General features: G+C 34.5%; 1 protein-coding gene and 1 pseudogene across 6 annotated transcripts in view; one reads left to right on the plus strand and one right to left on the minus strand.

The window, feature by feature from the left end:
* The window catches only part of PALS2 (protein associated with LIN7 2, MAGUK p55 family member), a 114,741-nt gene that overhangs the window by 58,148 nt on the left and 39,202 nt on the right, over positions 1-17,391 (minus strand). For 3 of the 6 annotated variants that reach the window (XM_086694210.1, XM_086694219.1, XM_086694201.1), the window contains exon 2: positions 9,092-9,210. In XM_086694210.1, the coding sequence (XP_086550336.1) occupies positions 9,092-9,208 (117 nt within the window). In that variant the 5' untranslated portion in view covers positions 9,209-9,210. Of the gene's footprint in view, positions 1-9,091; positions 9,214-17,391 lie in introns of all 6 variants that reach the window. The other 3 variants (XM_086694235.1, XM_086694193.1, XM_086694228.1) reach the window with 1 other exon arrangement.
* LOC147583202 (lipid transport auxiliary protein 1 pseudogene) lies at positions 10,833-11,616 on the plus strand (annotated as a pseudogene).

The following is a 17,391-nucleotide window of genomic DNA, read 5'->3' on the forward strand; positions in this document are numbered from 1 at the left end:
AGCACACATTATTACATTTACTATTTCTTTAATTTACAATTTCTGATTCATTGCTAGTATATAAAAATACAATTGATTTATGTAGATCAATCTTGTATCCTGTGACCTTGCTAAACTCACTTGTTAGTTCTAGAAGGTGTGTTTCCCCTCGCCGCCCCCCCCCCCCCCTTTCTGGTAGATTCTTAGGGTTTCAACAGAGACAATAATGTCATCCTTGAATAAAGATAGTTTATTTTTTCCTCTTTAATCTGTATGCCTGTTCCTTCCACTGGCTAGTACCTCCAGGTATAGAAGTGAATGGAAGTAATGAAGGCTGAACAGGAGTGATCACAGAAAGACAGCATTCTATGTTCCACCAAGAATTATGATGTTAACTATGGTTCTTTTTTAATAGATGTCCTTTATCAGGTTGAGGCAATTTCCTTTTAAATTTACCAAGTTTTATCAAGATTTTAACGTTCAATTTTGTAAGATGCTTTTCCTGTGACATAATCACATGATTTTTTTTTTTTTGTTATCATTAAAATGCTGACATTTATTGGTTTTCAAATGTTAAGGCAGTCTTGCATTTTTGAGCCAAAACTCACTTAATGGAATATTTCCTTTCTTGAAATGTCTTTAGCTGGCTTTGCTATTAGCGTAACAATAAGCCTCATAAAAGTAAATGTTCCTTTCTCTTCCTTTGAGGAAGAAATCAAGTAGAATTGGTATTCTTCCTTAAAAGTTTGACAGAATATTATTGGGAAGCGATTTAGGCTGGAGCTTCGAGAAAGGTTTCAAACTGAAAATATTCAGTTCAAAAAAATAAATACAAGGCTATTCAGGTTGTCTATTCTTACATAGGTTTTAGTTGTATCTTTTAAGGAACTAGTCAATTTCACCTAAGTTGTCATACCTATTGTCATAAAGTTCTTCATAATATTATTCTTGCAATATCTGTTGGATTTGTACTGATGTCCTTTTTCATTTCTGATACTATAATGTGTGCCTAGCTAGAGGTTTACTTATTTTACAGTTATATTCAAAGTTGTATTGATTTTTTCTATTTTTGTCTTTTATACGTTCAAACTTATTTTCATTATTTACTTCTTTGTCCCTATTTTGAATTTGTTCTTTTTCTATTTTTTGGAGGTGACTTATCACTTAGATGACTGACTTATATATTCTCTTCTAACTAGACATTTTCCTCCAAGCATTGCTTTGACATGTATTTTCATTTTCATTCAATTCAAAATAGTTTTTTTTAATGTTTCTTTGTTATTTCTGCTTTGACCCAAGGCTATTTAAAAGTATGCTGTTTAATTTCCAGATATTTGGTAATTTTTCAGATAACTCTGCTACTGAATTTTAGTTTAATTTTGCTTTAGTTTCATAGGTCTGCTACAACAAACTGGGGTGAATTCTGCCCAATGTACTGTGTAGTATGAGGACTCTCCACCACTCAGGCTGGTGAGAATGCAAACTATTCTCCATCCTTTGTGATCTCTGGAAATTGTTTGGCCTACTGTGCTTTCCAGGGGATCTTCCTTCTAACTCTAGAGGCTTACTTCATATATATACAGGTCAGTACTCAGCCAAAGATTTGAGGGCAGATTCTAGAGCCCTTTTTGTGTTCAGCTTCCTCCTCCCTGATTCCAGTCAGTCATTTCAATCTCCCCAGATGCTGACCTCTCTGAAGACTACTGGCTGGTTGTGTTTCCTCTTGCTGTACTGCAGCCTGAAAACTATACTCAACTCAGTTTCAAAATGCTCACTTCGTTTCCTTTCTGTCAGGCATCATGGTCCTATGCTGCCTGCTGTCCCATGTCTAAAGACAGTCTATCTCCCCATCCCATATTTTGCTAACTTGTGAGGGTAATTCAAGAGTATTTTTTTTCTTCCTTATGGCTGGGGTGAACTTTATTCATCCTTATAACTTTACTTTTGGTGGTTACCCTAGAGATTTCAGCATGCATCCCTTTTTATATATCATAACCCATTACTTTTATCACTTCCCAAACAACAAAAGAATCTTACAGTTGACTCATTAAGTCTCTCCTTCCTTTTAGGCTATCATCTTAGCATACTTCACTTATATACAGGTTATAAATGCCCCCAAGACAAGGTTATTATCTCATCTTAAAAGTCAATATCATTTTATATTTACGATTAATATTCTCTTTCATTTGTCATTCTGTCAAAAAAAAACTCTTTTTTTGCATTTTTTATAGAGTAAATGGAGATTATTTCTTTCAGATGTTGTCTAAACTAATCTTTATTTTGTTTTCATTTTTGGAGCTACTTTTGCTGGAAAGTAATTTAAGGTTGGCAGTGTTTTTCCTTCAAAATTTTAGTGATCTTAATGTACTCTGTTTTCACATTCATAGTCCCTGTTTTATTGCTATTAGTCTTATTGTTTCTCTTTAAAGATGATGTGTATTTCTTCTCTGATTGCTTTACAAATATTCACTCTGTTTTTGATTTTCAGGAATTTAACTATGACATTCCAAAAAATGTTTTTCTATATACTGAGGGTTCACTTTGCTTCTTGAATCATCAATGTTGTTCACTAATTTTGAAAATTCTTGGCCACTGCATCTCAACTATTTCTTTTGCCCCATTTTCCCTCCCCTCTTTCTGGGATACCAGTTACATGTGTATCAGATCTTCTGAGTATGACTTACATATTCTCTCTTTTCTTTTTCCATACTTACACTCAGCATTTCAGTTTGCATGCTTTCTGCTAACTGTATTTAAATTCATGAATCCCCTTTTCTGCAATGTTTTATCTATTCACCTCATCAAATGAGCTTTTAATTTCAGATATATTTTTGAGTACTTGAATGTCCATTTGATTGTTAATTAACACACATGCTATATTTGTTTCAAGTGTACATTTGACAAATTTACACATTCCTCAGCGCACACCATGATAAGTATAGCCACCACTTGTCACCATACAATATTATTTCCATATCACTGACTATATTTCCTATGTTGTACTTTTAATCTCCATGATTTATTTTTTACAACTGGAAGTTTGTGCCTCTTAATCCCCTTTACCCATTTCACCCATCTCCCACCCACCTCCCTTCTAGCAACCACCAGTTTGTTCTCTGTATTTGAGAACTATTTACAACAGCCAAGCTATGGAAGCAATGCAAGTGTCCATCGATAGATGAATGGATAAAGATGATGTGGTATACTGGGACTACACCAAAATAAGAAGCTTTTGCAGCAAAGGAAACCATCAACCAAATGACAAGGAATCCTATTGAATGGGAGATGTTTGTAAAATGGGCAGAGGACCTGAAGGGACATTTTTCCAGAGGAGACATACAGACGGCCAACCGACACATGAAAAGATGTTCAACTTCATTAATAACAAGGAAAATGCAAATCAAAACCATAATGAGATATCACTTTACACCTATCAGAATGGCTAGAAGCAAAAAGACAAGATATAACAAGTGTTGGCAAGGATGTGGAGAAAAAGGAACCTTGTACGCTGCTGGTAGGAATGCAATCTGATGCAGCCACTGTGGAAAACAGTATGGAGGTTCCTCGTAAAATAAATAATAGAAGTACCACATGATCTAGTAGTTCCACTACTGGGTATTTACTGAAAGAAAACAAGCATGGTAATTTGAAGATATTGGCACCCTTGTTTATTCCAGCATTATTAATAATAGCTAAGATATGGAAGCAGCCCAAGCATCATTGATACATGAATTGATAAAGATGTGTGTGTGTGTATATACACACACACACACACACACACACAACAGAATATCACTCAGACATTAAAAAGAATGAGATCTTCCCATTTGTAAAATACGGATGCACCTAAAAGGTATTACACTTACTGAAATAAGTCAGAAAAAGAAAGACAAATACCATATGATTTCATTTACGTGTGGAATCTAAAAAACAAACAAAAAGCACAAACAGACTCATAAATACAGAATACAAACTGATGACTGCCAGAGGGGAAGTAGGTGGAAGGATGGGCAAAATATGTGAAAGGGAGTGGGAGATAACAGACTTCCAGTTATGGAATGCATAAGTCACGTGAACAAAAGGTACAACATAGGAAAGCAGTCAATGGTATTGTAATAGTGTTGTATGGTGACAGACGGTAGCTGCACTGGTGGTGAGCACAGCATAATGCATAGACTTGTCAAATCACTATGGTGTACACCTGAAACTAAAATAACACTGTGTCAACCCTATTTTAAAAGGAAAAAAAAATTTTTTTAATGTTTATTTTTGAGAGAGACACACAGAGGGGAGAGGCAGAGAGAGGGTGAGACACAGAATCTGAAGTGGGCACCAGGCTTTGAGCTGTCAGTATGCATAGAGTCTGACGCAGGGCTCAAACTCACGAACAGTGAGATCATGACCCTAGCAGAAGTTGGACACTTAACTGACTGAGCCACACAGGCACCCCTCAAAAGAAAAAAATTTTTTAAAAGATTACATAGTGTGTGTATATATATGTATATATGTGTGTATATATACACACATTGATATCCATACAACAATGGAAAACTACTCAGCCATAAAAAAGAATGAGATCTTGCCATCTGCAAAATATGGATGGACCTAAAGGGTATTATGCTAAGTTTAAATAAATCAAAGACAAATGCCAAATGATTTCATTTATATGTGGAATCTAAAAGACAGAACAAGGGCGCCTGGGTGGCTCAGGCGGTTAAGTGTCTGACGTTGGCTCAGGTCATGTTCTCGTGATTTGTGGCTTCGAGGCCCAAGTTGGGCTCTGTGCTGATAGCTCAGAGCCTGGAGCCTGCTTCAGATTCTGTCTCCCTCTCTCTCTGCCCTTCCCCTGCTCACACTCTGTCTCTGTCTCTGTCTCTCTCTCTCAAAAATAAACATTAAAAAAGTAAAAAAGTAAATTAAAAAAAATAAAAGAACAAATGACCTTTTGATTGCTTTTTATTCTAATTTTCTAGTTATATTTTAAATGTCTTCACTTTCTCTTTTCTTCTATTAAAAAGATATTAATTATTTAAAAATATTTGTTTATAAACTCTAATAAAAGCATCATCTATGGAACTGCTTCCATTATTTTTCTCGTGATTATTAGTCACATATTGCTGTCTCTCCATGTGTCTAGCAACATATGCCTCTCTGTTTCTTCAGCAACTTAACCATTTTTCCTCTACTTGTATCGAGAGTATTGGCCGGCTGTGACTTAATATCTCTTTCTTGGAAGTAGATGTCTTCCCTTCCTCCTAGAATTTTTTTTCTTTCATTGTAGGAATACTAAGTTATCATTGCTCCCATTTATTGAGAAAACTGCTTGAATGTTGGATACTATTGGTTATTCTGTTCTTAATTTCATTTTTATCATAAGATTACATTACACTAGTACCTGAGCTGCTCCAAAGCCATCCAGCCATTTTCTTTATTGAAAATAGTGATCAAGATGATCCTCCATAAGGCCAGTATCAATGGCACCAAAGCCACATTAAAAATAATTTTTTACCAGAAATTCTTAAGAATACACATGCACACAAAAACCTATGCTGTAGTAGAAAGAGCATAGAATTTAAAGAAAGAAAACCTGGTCTACACCTCATCTCTGTCACTTACTAGGACAGTGACCTTAGACAAATAATTTTTGTACTTTGAATCATGATTTTCAATTCATTAAGTTGCTGTGAAGACAAAACAATGTATTTTGTTCTTTTAATGTTTATTTTTGAGAGAGAGAGAGAGAGAGAGAGAGAGAGAGCATAAGTGGGGGAAGAGCAGAGAAAGAAGGAGACACAGAATCCAAATCAGGCTCCAGGCTCTGAGCTATCAATATAGAGCCTAACATGGGGCTCGAACCCACAAACTGTGAGATCATGACCTGAGCCAAAGTCAGACGCTTAACTGAGCCACCCAGGTGACCTCAAAACAATATATTTTAAAGACCTCTGTAAATTATAAACACATTTTAAGATGTCTTACGTAATATTATTATCTAGTTTCTAAATCTACAGATCGCTATAAATTAAACAAATACAGAGACACAGGTATAATAGATATGTTGATAATAAAAACTGACAACTAACACCAAAGGAAGAGTCAAAAACTATTTTAAAAGTACCAATTAGAACTAAGGGTGAGTTAGTCAGTATAGCCTAAGTAGCCTCTACATATTTCAATGGACCCTGAAGCTATTAGTCTATCTTGACATGGTACAGTAATTGGTATTTATGATAAGAAGCTTGAATTTTAAAGTAAATCATATCCTGGGCACCTAGATGGCTCAGTTGGTTAAGTGTCCAACTCTTGATCTTGGCTGAGGTCCTGATCTCATGGTTCATGAGTTTAAACCCTGCATCAGGCTCTATGCTGACAGCCTGGAGTCTGCTTGGGATTCTGTCTTTCCTTCTCTCTGTCCCTTCCCCACTTGCACTTTCTCTCTCTCAAAATAAATAAACTTAAAAAAAAAAGTAAGTAATCATATCCTTTATTATTACTATTAAAATAAAGTATTATCTAATAAACTTTAGAAAGACTGCAATCAAAAATTACTAGAGTCTCTCCTAGGAACTTCCACTAAGTTACAGCACATTTGAATGGTTTATTTCAACAATATTTGCTTATGGAAATAAAAGGGAGTGATGGGGGAGGGGGAGGGGTGGAGGAGGGACTTGAGAAAGAGGGAGGCTAGACCACAGCATCAGTAACCTTGTGTGATGTGATCATTAACCTTTCTGGTAAATGCAGCTGGCAGTTCTCTGAGGTTCCTCATTAGAATATGAGGAAAGCCACACAGATATTGAACAGACTATTCAAAGATTATTTCATTTACACTGAGAGCTATTACTCTGCTTCCATGTAGCAGAAAAATGAGGTTACAACAATTCTTTTTTGTATTTTTTATTTTTGTGATAAGTCATCTTATCAACGGACAGAGACCAGCTAATTTGGCAATGAGAAGAAAATCAAAGCAGATATAAGCCTCTCCATTCACAGGTGCCCTTCCCCCAGAGATCTTCTCTAGCTAACCTCACCTGGTCTGCCAGAAGAGGCGTGAAGGAAAGATATTCACCATAGTGTGACTGTTTAGAAGTTCCTGTATGAAAAGGAATAATTTGAAAGCACTTGTGATGTTTTATTAGTTTTACAGGATTCTCTTTTTCCTGGTTTCTCTTGAGAGGGGAAAATAACATGAATTCAAAAGCAATTCCAGTCTGAAGCACAACTATTTGCTTGCATAACAAAAATCTCTCATCTTTTTCTACATATTAATAGTCTTAAATGAGTTAAAAAGAAAAATACTTTTTAATGTTTTAGAACTCTCTAGTAATAAAAAATACAAGAAATAAAATTTTTCTTTCATATTCCTCTAATTCTCCAAAGTATTAAAATAAGTATTTAGATGTTTGAGTCATTTTTTTTTCAAAAATGCTAAATCTGAAATCAAATGCATTGACCATTTGGTTTTACAGAATAGGGATAAATTAATTGGTTCATCAATTATTTATATAGACAGACTAAGGAAGAAGCTATTAACTGCTACCAATTTTATATTATAGGCATTAATGTTTATGAAAGTATTTTTTAAATTTTAAATAATATCCATAAAGTTGTAAAAGCAAGTTTGAAATACTAACTGAAATGATCATTTCTGAATCTATCTCTCATTGTGTAATTATAAGAAACCAATGTTTGATTTCCTCTGAAGTCCTGTTATATCTTCCCAAGTTGTTAAATACACTCTTAATTTGTATTTATTGAAAGACAGCTCAATGTGATAAAGTTTTTATTTTCCTTTAATTCCAGGTACGAACTTTACAAATTCTTTTCCTATTTAGAAATTTTGCTTTGTAAACATTATAGAGCTGGAGAAGCCATAACTCATTAACCCTTATTTTGTTAGAATAAAAGGTTGGGATTGGTATACTATAAAAAAAATTACTAAATTTAAATTCCAGTTGGGTAATATACACATGGATTAGTTTGTACTGAGGAGCCAAAGCCTTTCTATCATGGGATCTTAGAATGGGTAAGGTTCTGAATACAATGAGGATCTGCATCATTAATTCACTTTTACAAATGGAAAATTTTGTAAAAGTATCATTTTATACAAGTTAGAAGAAAAAAAGATGGCACCTGGGTGGCTCAGTTGTTTAGGCATCTGACTTCGGCTCAGGTCATGATCTCACGGTGTGAGATGAGAGTTTGAGCCTCACACTGGGGCTCCTCTGCTGTCAGCATGGAGCTTGTTTTGAATTCTCTGTACCCTTCTCTCTCCGCCCCTCCCCTGTTTGTTCTCTCTCTCTCTCAAAGATAAAACAAACATTAAACAAAAAATTATAAAAAAAAAAAAAAAGAATAAAAGAGACTGTGGTTAAAAAACGATTATGGGAGGGGGTGAAATCAACATACTAGGTAGGAGTGCAAGAGGCAAAGGGAGAGACAAGATGACTACATGGAGGACAGGTCAGAGAGCACATGTGGCACAGAGTTCCCAAGAGCAAGAATCATTTGAGGGAATGCTAAAGAATGGGAGAGCTGGGTTGTGAAGTAGTTAATACACCACACTTTAGTGATATTTATAAAAATTAATACAGGAAATAGTATAAATGAAATAAAACTGGACGAAAAATACTTGTAAAAGTGTATTTACGGATGAGTTAAGGACATAACTACAGAGTTCATTACAAAAAATACTCAGAATATCAGGGTTACCCATGAAAAGACAAGATTTCAAAAAGTACTAGATATAGGAAGTCAAGAACCAGAATGAAAAACAGGTACATGTTCTAATGTAAAAGAAGAAAATCAGTATCTTGCTATTGTTGAAATGGAGATAGTACCAGGATCTTTTTCACAGGTTCTGTTACCATTTCCCTAAAACTTTAAATGTGTTAGGTCAAAACTAAGAGTCATTTTATCTTGTATTAAAAGTCTGCACAGGCGAGGCAAAAGTGGTCTAATTTTTGTGTGCATGATTTCATTATGTGATAAGTGTTACTGTTTGCTAAGCAAAAGGTATATCAACCAAGTCCTAAATTAGTAATATCTAAAAAGACTTCTGAAAAGACAATTTTAAAACTAATTGAGTAATCTTATGAATAAACCACTATACCTTAGCAAGTGATTTTACAATAGGATTCTCCATAATCCCCTTGAGGAAAATAAGGTCTATTTCTTCTGCTCCTGTAGATGAGGGCAGCTCTGTAAGGTTATCCAACACTTGCTGCATTGCTGCTAAGATAAAAGCAAAAAACAAAACAAAACCAAAAAAACTTAAATTACAAGCCATTATGAAATATAATTATAAAATAAGATATATTTTATATATGTAAAATAATTTAAATAAAAAGACATTAACAATTAACACTCTTTTGAAAAGTTATGTTTTAATAAAATGAGTTCTTAAATGCTGTAAGTTTCAAGTTGAATTCCCACGAGGACCGTGTTTTGTATGCCATTTGGGCTTTATCAGACTACCTTATACATACTTACCACTTTGCAGTTGCTTTATATATTTTTTTAATTTAAAACTTACTCAAGAAGAAATACAAAATTTTAATAGATCTATAAAAAAGTAAAGAGATGGAATTACTAATACAAACTTTCCATAAGCCCAGAATTAGATGGTTTCACTGGTAAATTCTATCAGACTTTAAAGAGGAATTTAAAACAATACTTCACAAACTCTTCAAAAAAAAAAAATAGAGGGAATACTTCCCAATTATTCTATAAGATCTTGATACTAAATCCACAAAAAAGTATCACAAGAAAATTACAGTCAATATCCTTTATAAATATAGATGCACAAATCTTTAATATAATACTGGCAAACTAAATCCAGCCACATATGAAAAGGACTGTACACCATGACCAAGTACAACTTATCCCAGGAATACAAGAGTGGTTCATCAACAAATAAAAGTCAATCAGTGTAATACACTGTATTAAAAGAACAAAAAACAAACAAACAAAAAAAAAAACATGGTATCTCAAGAGGCACAGTAAAAGCATTTGACAAAATCCAAACCCTTTTCATGATAAAAATATTCAACAAACCAGGAACAGAAGGGAAATTTCCAAACTTCATGAAAGGTGTCTATGAAGAATCTATAACTAACATGATACTTAATGGTGAAAGACTGGATGCCTTCCCATAAGATCAGGAACAAGGCAAGTGTGTCTACTTTTGCCACTTCTATTCAACATTATAGTGGAGATTCCAGCCAGGGCACTTAGGCAAGAAATAAAAGGCATCCACACTGGAAAGAAATAAGTAAAACTATCTATTGTTGCAGATGATAATACCTGGTATATAGAAAATCCTAAACTATACACACAAAAAATTATTGAGTTCAGCAAGGTTGCAGGATACAACCCGAAAATACAAAAATCAATTGTATTTCTAAATATTAACAATGAATAATCTGAAAATGACATTATGAAAACATTCTTTTTACAAGAGCACTAAAACAATAATTACAAATAAATGCAACAAAGGAAATGCAAGATTTATACACTGTAACTATAAAACATCATTGAAAGAATTAAAGAAGACTAAAATAAATAGAAAGATACCTTATTTCCATGGATTGGAAGTCTTAATGTTGCTAAATTGGCAAACTGATCTACAGACTTAATGCAATCCATGTCAAAATCTCTGCTGCCCCCTTCCCTTTTATTGCAGAAACTGATAAGCTGAATGTTATAAAGTTGTCAAACATTCCCAAACTAATTTGTACATTTAATGGAGTTCTAATCAAAATGCAACAGACCCTCCCACATGTTTTCAGGCCAGGTCTGGCTTGTTCCCCACCTCCCCCCCACCTCCCTCCCATAAGGAAATGGCCAGGGAGTTCCAGGAAACCTGGGCTGATGAGGCAGGGAAGTGGGAAAAACCAATGCAGTTCTCCACAGGTTGGGGAGGCCACAGTGTTCGGCAGTAACTGGTTGTCCTGGGGCAATGTTGTGCTAGTGAATGTCTACAGGAACCTGGTATACATTGTTAGTTTTAGCAAAAAGCAAATCATGTGCTTTACAAGGAAATCTTGAAAAGGACCTCAAGTCCCTTTGGGACCCATGCTCCTACCCGATATTCCACTATTCAGGCTTCATGATATGCAGTATGAACCCTAGCTCCTTGGGAATGATGATGCAAGGCTGGTACAATGGAAACCCAAGGAAATCAGAATTGTTACAACTATCTAACCAGGATGAAAGCTCTCGATGCCATCCATGCCTATGAGATCCCGTTTCAAGCTGAGGCTGGTAACCCCCTTCCATTATGGGTGAGAACTCCCCCCCCCCACCTGCTAGAACTTTGAATCAGTAGTACTCCTTTCATGGAGTACTTGAAGCCCTCAGTGGTACCCTGTTCCTGCTGGATGGCTAGATGGCCCACTATGGGATATGGGTCTGTAGCAAGTACTGAGAGAGTACTTGCTCTAACAGGAGACCCTGACCAAGCTGGCCACCATGGTCAAGGCACAAATTGGGAGCTGTCTGCAACACCAACAGTCAGCAGCTAGAGACCTAACTAAAGTCTCCCCAACAGCCATCATGTACAAAACCTCCTCTCCAATTAGAAAAGTCAACATGCCAAGCACTTCCTTGAATTACAGAACTTTGAGGACAATGTAACACACTGGGGAGTACTCTGATAGAGCTGAAGGACTCTCATTGAAGACTGAGCCAAACAGACTGCAGTGTGCTTGCTGGGCAGGTTCAGACTGGAAGCCAAAGCCTCACTGAGTCCCAAGCTCCTAGAGATCATTCCCCAACCCTTTCTTATAGGCAGTTTCAGAACATCCACTTTGTTTTCCCTTGGTAACACTTTCTCTGGAGTTGAATTCAGATGTTATTTTTAACATTCCTGTCAAGGCTTCCTTAAAAGTCCTCACTTTTTTTCTTGTTCCTTTTTTTTTTTCCCCCTTCTTGGTTTTGATCATAGTTTGTCTGCCTTGTTCCAGGCTATCTAATCCCAAAGGTAAGAGTTGAGATGAAGGGACTTGGTCTCTTCCATGGATTCCCCTTTTTACGTGACTGAATGAGAACCATCTGGGTTTTGGGCATCTTGGAGTAGATTAGTAGGGTAGGCAGACAGAAACTGGTGAAGAAACTGGTGAGGCAGTAGTTGTATATGGAACAACCTACCCTGGTGTTCCAGTTAAACCAGGATGTGGAAACACTAACACAACTTCCCTGACATGCAAGGATTTGCTCTGACACTTTCATTTCATACTATCATGAATAAAATGAATAATGTTCTGAGCTGGCATAATCCCTTTCTCCCTCATGTATTGGGATGCTATGGGATGGTGTGAGGGAATGGTTTCCTCTAAATCAATTCGTTGGTCTGACTTTATAAATTAGTTATCTAATAACATGATCTATTCAAAAAATGCCATTGTTCTTTTTAACAAAATTATCCTCAAAGCATATGAAAAAAATGAGGAACTGTGAGAAAACTGTAACAAAAAGTAATGAAAATTAACCCTATAAAATATTAAAACATAAATTAAACCTATCAAATCTAATGTATGTAAAACCTTAACACATAAAAGAGGAAGCTCTCTATAGTGGGGACCTAGCAAAGTTGAGTGGGAGCCAGGGAAGTAAAGTGTCTTCCTTTACTCAGAGATTCCAGGGATAAAAGAAAACCCCAAAACTCAAAAGTTTCCTACAAGTTCCACTCCTCCTCCATAATCACTATAGGATGGACCCTTTATTCAGAAGCTACATTCAATGAAAAATATAAATGGAATTCTTATTTAAGAGAAAAATATATTGAATATATATATTCACATATAAACATATGTGAATATATATATTCAATGACATATATAAATGGAATTCTTACTTATGACATATATATGACATATATATTCAATGACACATATAAATGGAATTCTTATTTAAGAGAAAAGTATATTTAATCCAGATCATCCCATTACAAAAATGAACAAATCAAGAATCATCAAACACTTACGAAAGCTAGCAGCATGAATATGACTCACCAAATTCAACAAACAGAAACATTAATTGCCAAAGAAACAGAATTACTGGGGTGGGAAGTGGGGAGGAGAAAGAGTAAAAGAAAGAAAAAAAAGATGAAATTATAATGTGTAGGAAGATCAAACTGAAAAATTCTCCCACTAAAATTTTTCTTTATGAGAAGAAAAACATAAAAAAAAAAAACTGCTGTGGATCACAAAGACCAAAATTTACAAGATGATGGGAAATTCATTAATAGACAAAAGGAATTAATAAAAGGGAAAGCAGCAATCGATAAAAAACAAAACATAATTTGATCAATAAGCTGGCTCTTTCAAAAGACCTATAAAAATAGATAAGTGCTTGGCTAGTCTGATTAAGAAAAGACATAAGTAACACTAGGGATGCAATGAGAAAGTAACTGCAGGCAAAAAGAAGATTAAAAAGAGAATGTAATAAACAACTTTATTTTAAAATCTAGTTAAGTAGAGATTTTTCCTGGAAAATGTCAACGACAGAAGTGTAGGAGAAAAAGATAAAAATAGAAATAGATTATAATAGAAGAAACTGAAAAGGTTTTCAAAGATCTACCTTCTTAAAAAGACACAGGCCAGGAGAGATATAAGAATAAATTCTATCAAACCTTCAAGAAAGAGCTACTTCACATTTTTAAAAGAAAGTATAGAAAGGACTGAAAGCATTCCAACTTCAATGCAGATTTCAAAACTCAAAAAAGAAATGATATATTAAACTAACGAGCATATATGCAAATACCTTAAACAACGTACTAGCAAATTTAATCTAACAAGGTCTTAAAAAGTAACAATAGCCAAGTAGACTTTATCCTATTAATATAAAGATGACTTAACATTAAGAAAAATATAATGTAATTTGTCACAGTATAAGAAAACCCTATCATCTCAATGTTTTGAATACAGCACATCAAATAAAATTAAAAACCTAATCCTGATGGAAAACTGCTACCATAATAAGAATAGAAGAAAGTCATTCTATACCAGAATCTATATGAACTATCATACTTAATGGAGAAATGGCAAAGGCTTTACCATTAAAGTCAAAGATAAGACCAGAATGCCCACTCAGGCCAGTACTTTTCAAAGCTATATTGTAAGTTTTAACCAAGGTATTAAGACATGACATTTTAAAAAACTACAGATGTTAACTATCTACTTGGAAAAGTCTCAAGGAACCAGCTAAAAAATTATTTAAGTCAGGAGTTTTAAGTTAAAGGAGTTTTGCTAAGTGACTAGACATAAGAGCAATAAAGAAAAAAAAAACAAAAAACCTTTCCTAATAGTAATAACCAACTAGAAAACATCATTGCAGGGAAAAAAGAGATCCCATTCACAATAGCAACAAAATCTATTTTGCAAAAATAGTAAAAAATGCTAAAATAAAAATTTTCATCCAGATAGGTATGAGAAAAACTATAAAATACAATGAAGAATGTTTAAAATAAATAAATGAAGAGACCATGTCCTGGGATAGGAAGATTTAGTACTATAAAAATTCTCTCCAAATTTTTCTTTAAAAAAAATCAATAAATCCTAATAGAAATCCCAACAGGATTTTTTAAATAAAATTATCCCAAAATTTATTTGAAAGAGAAAATGGATAAAGGTAGCCAATAATTTTAGAAAACAAATGCATAAATATAAAGGAGTAACCTGCATTATCAAGTATAAAAACAGTATAAATTAAATAGTGCAGTATTGACACAGCAATGGCAACAGACAAATCTTGAAAGAAATGAGCTTGGGAATGTAAACTGGTTGCAGCCACTCTGGAAAACAGTATGGAGGTTCCTCATAAAATTAAAAATTGAATTACCATACGACCCAGCAATTGCACTACTAGGTATTTATCCAAGGGATACAGGTGTGCTGTTCTGAAGGGACACATGTACCCCAATGTTTATAGCAGCATTATCAACAATAGCCAAAGGATGGAAAGAGCCCAAATGTCCACTGATGGATGAACAGATAAAGAAGAGGTGGTGTGTGTGTGTACAACAGAGTATGACTCAGCAATCAAAAAGAATGAAATCTTGCCATTTGCAACTACGTGGATGGAACTAGAGGGTATTATGCTAAGTGAAACTAGAGAAAGACAAGTATCATACGACTTCACTCATATGAGGACTTTAAGATACAAAACAGATGAACATAAGGGAAGGGAAGCAAAAATAATATAAAAACATTATAAAATAATATAAAAACATAAAAGACTCTTAAATATGGAGAACGGAGGGTTACTGGAGGGGAGGATGGGCTAAATGGGTAAGGGGCATTAAGGAATCTACTCCTGAAATCACTGTTGCACTATACGGTAATTAACCTGGATGTAAATTTAAAAAATAAATTAAATTTTAAAAAATAAAGTAAAAAAAAAGGAAATAAAATCTTTTAAAAAACTTAAAAATGAAAGAAAAGAAAAAAAAAGCAAAGAGATGAGCTAACCAGGATTTAATATGCTAAAGGTGACATTTCAAATCAGTGTGGGTAGGGTTCAGTTAAATATGGTAGAATAACTACTTGAGTTTATATTCTTTCCCTTCAGAACTTCTATTAAAATAGTAGCAAAGTATTAATAAAGGTAAAGCCCTACAAAAATAAAGAGAAAAAAAAAGTACAAAAAATAGCAAAAAAATACTGGAATAATACAAAAAGAAACTAACTTAGAGCAAAGGTAGACTCTACCTCCTAAATACTTGTGGAATATAACAACTTCTTTCCATCACCCCCTCATGAGTCCTAGCCATCATTTCTTATCCAGACTACAAGAGCCTCTCTTGTGTATATGTGTGTGTTTGTGTGTAATTAACTGAAACCTAGATTTTATGGCCTGTAATACATTGCTAGATTCAATCTGCACCATCCTTTATAGCTTTAGCTATATCAATCCTATCCCTGTCCTGATGCAAAGTCCTCCTTCCACTTGCCACCCCATATTCACAACCACTTTTGTGTACTTAATTCATACTCACCCTTTAGGAGCAGGATTTCTATGTCCCTGGCTGCCCCAATTAGGATAAATTCTCTTAACATATATTTTCACAGTATTCTATACATTCTAACTCTGATAGACCTATAATTAAGTACTTTGGTATTTGTTTAATGTACAATTTCTTTTCTAAACTCTAATTTAGCATAGAAATTGTATCTGTTTTGTTCAAACCCATATTCCCAGCCCACAGTCTGGTACATCCTACGTTCTTCATAATACAGTTTCAGTCACAAAAATGTACCATTTTTCTCCTACTAAAATCAAGAATAGGGGGTGCCTGTATGGTTCAGTTGGTTAAGCATTTGACTCTTGATTTCAGCTCAGGCCATGATCCCGGGGGTTGTGGAATCAGGCCCGCATTGGGCTCACCACTGACAGCACAGAGCCTGCTTGGGATTCTCTCCCTCTCTCTCTCTCTGCCCCTCCCAGCTCATGCTCTCTCTCGCTCTCAAAATAAACACCAAAAGAAAAAAAAATCAAGAATAGTTTTAAATTATGTGTTGTTATTTATAAACAAAATATCTGCCTACTGCTTGGAATTGGCAAAATGTGGTGTAGTTTACAAAGCAGTAACCTTAAAACGACTAACTTTCCACAAATTGTATAATAAGCCATAAAGATAGAAATGGTATCTTTCAATGCTTAGTCTACTTAAAATGGCTTTTTCAGTAATCCTTCTCTATATTTCTAACTTCCTAGAATATAATTCAGTATGTAAGGTAAATATAAAAAATAAATTTACCCACCTATATTCTTTTTCAAAAACTCTTTAGAATTGTTTTATGTAAGCATTTCTAACTAGTTTTAGAACTATAATTAAATGAGCTATCCTTAATAAATTAAGATTAGAGTCTTAAGATAAAAAATCCTTTTGTAACCACACTTGGTGGTATATTCACTCCCATTCAACTCAACAAACTAGATTTCCCATTGAAAATTTGACAGGTAAGGGGTGTTTGGGTGGCTCAGTCGGCTAAACATCCAACTTTGGCTCAGATCATGATCTTATGGGTCATGAGTTTGAGCTCCACATCAGACTCTGTACTGACAGTGTGGGGCCTGCTTGGGATTCTCTCTCTCTCTCCTCTCTCTGGCCCTCCCCCACTCACACTTGTGTGCTCTCTCTCTCTCAAAATAAATAAAAGTTAAAAAAATATGACACGTAAGTTTTCATAACATGTTAAAATTTATTTCTGTTGTTATATTTTATAGATAAAACAACAATTATTTCAGCAGAACCACCCTGGATAATTTATAGAATTCCTGAAATGAAAAACAGAATCTCCTCCTATGTGCTTTTGGAAAGGTTTAATCAAAAATTTAAAGGAGGTATCTAAAAAGTCATTTGGACTACTTCTCATGTAGTTGCAACAGAGCATCAAAATTCTTTCTAAA

This window comes from Puma concolor, chromosome A2 (genome assembly GCF_028749965.1).
Source record: "Puma concolor isolate L17-30 chromosome A2, mPumCon1.1.hap2, whole genome shotgun sequence".
NCBI lineage: Eukaryota > Metazoa > Chordata > Mammalia > Carnivora > Felidae > Puma > Puma concolor.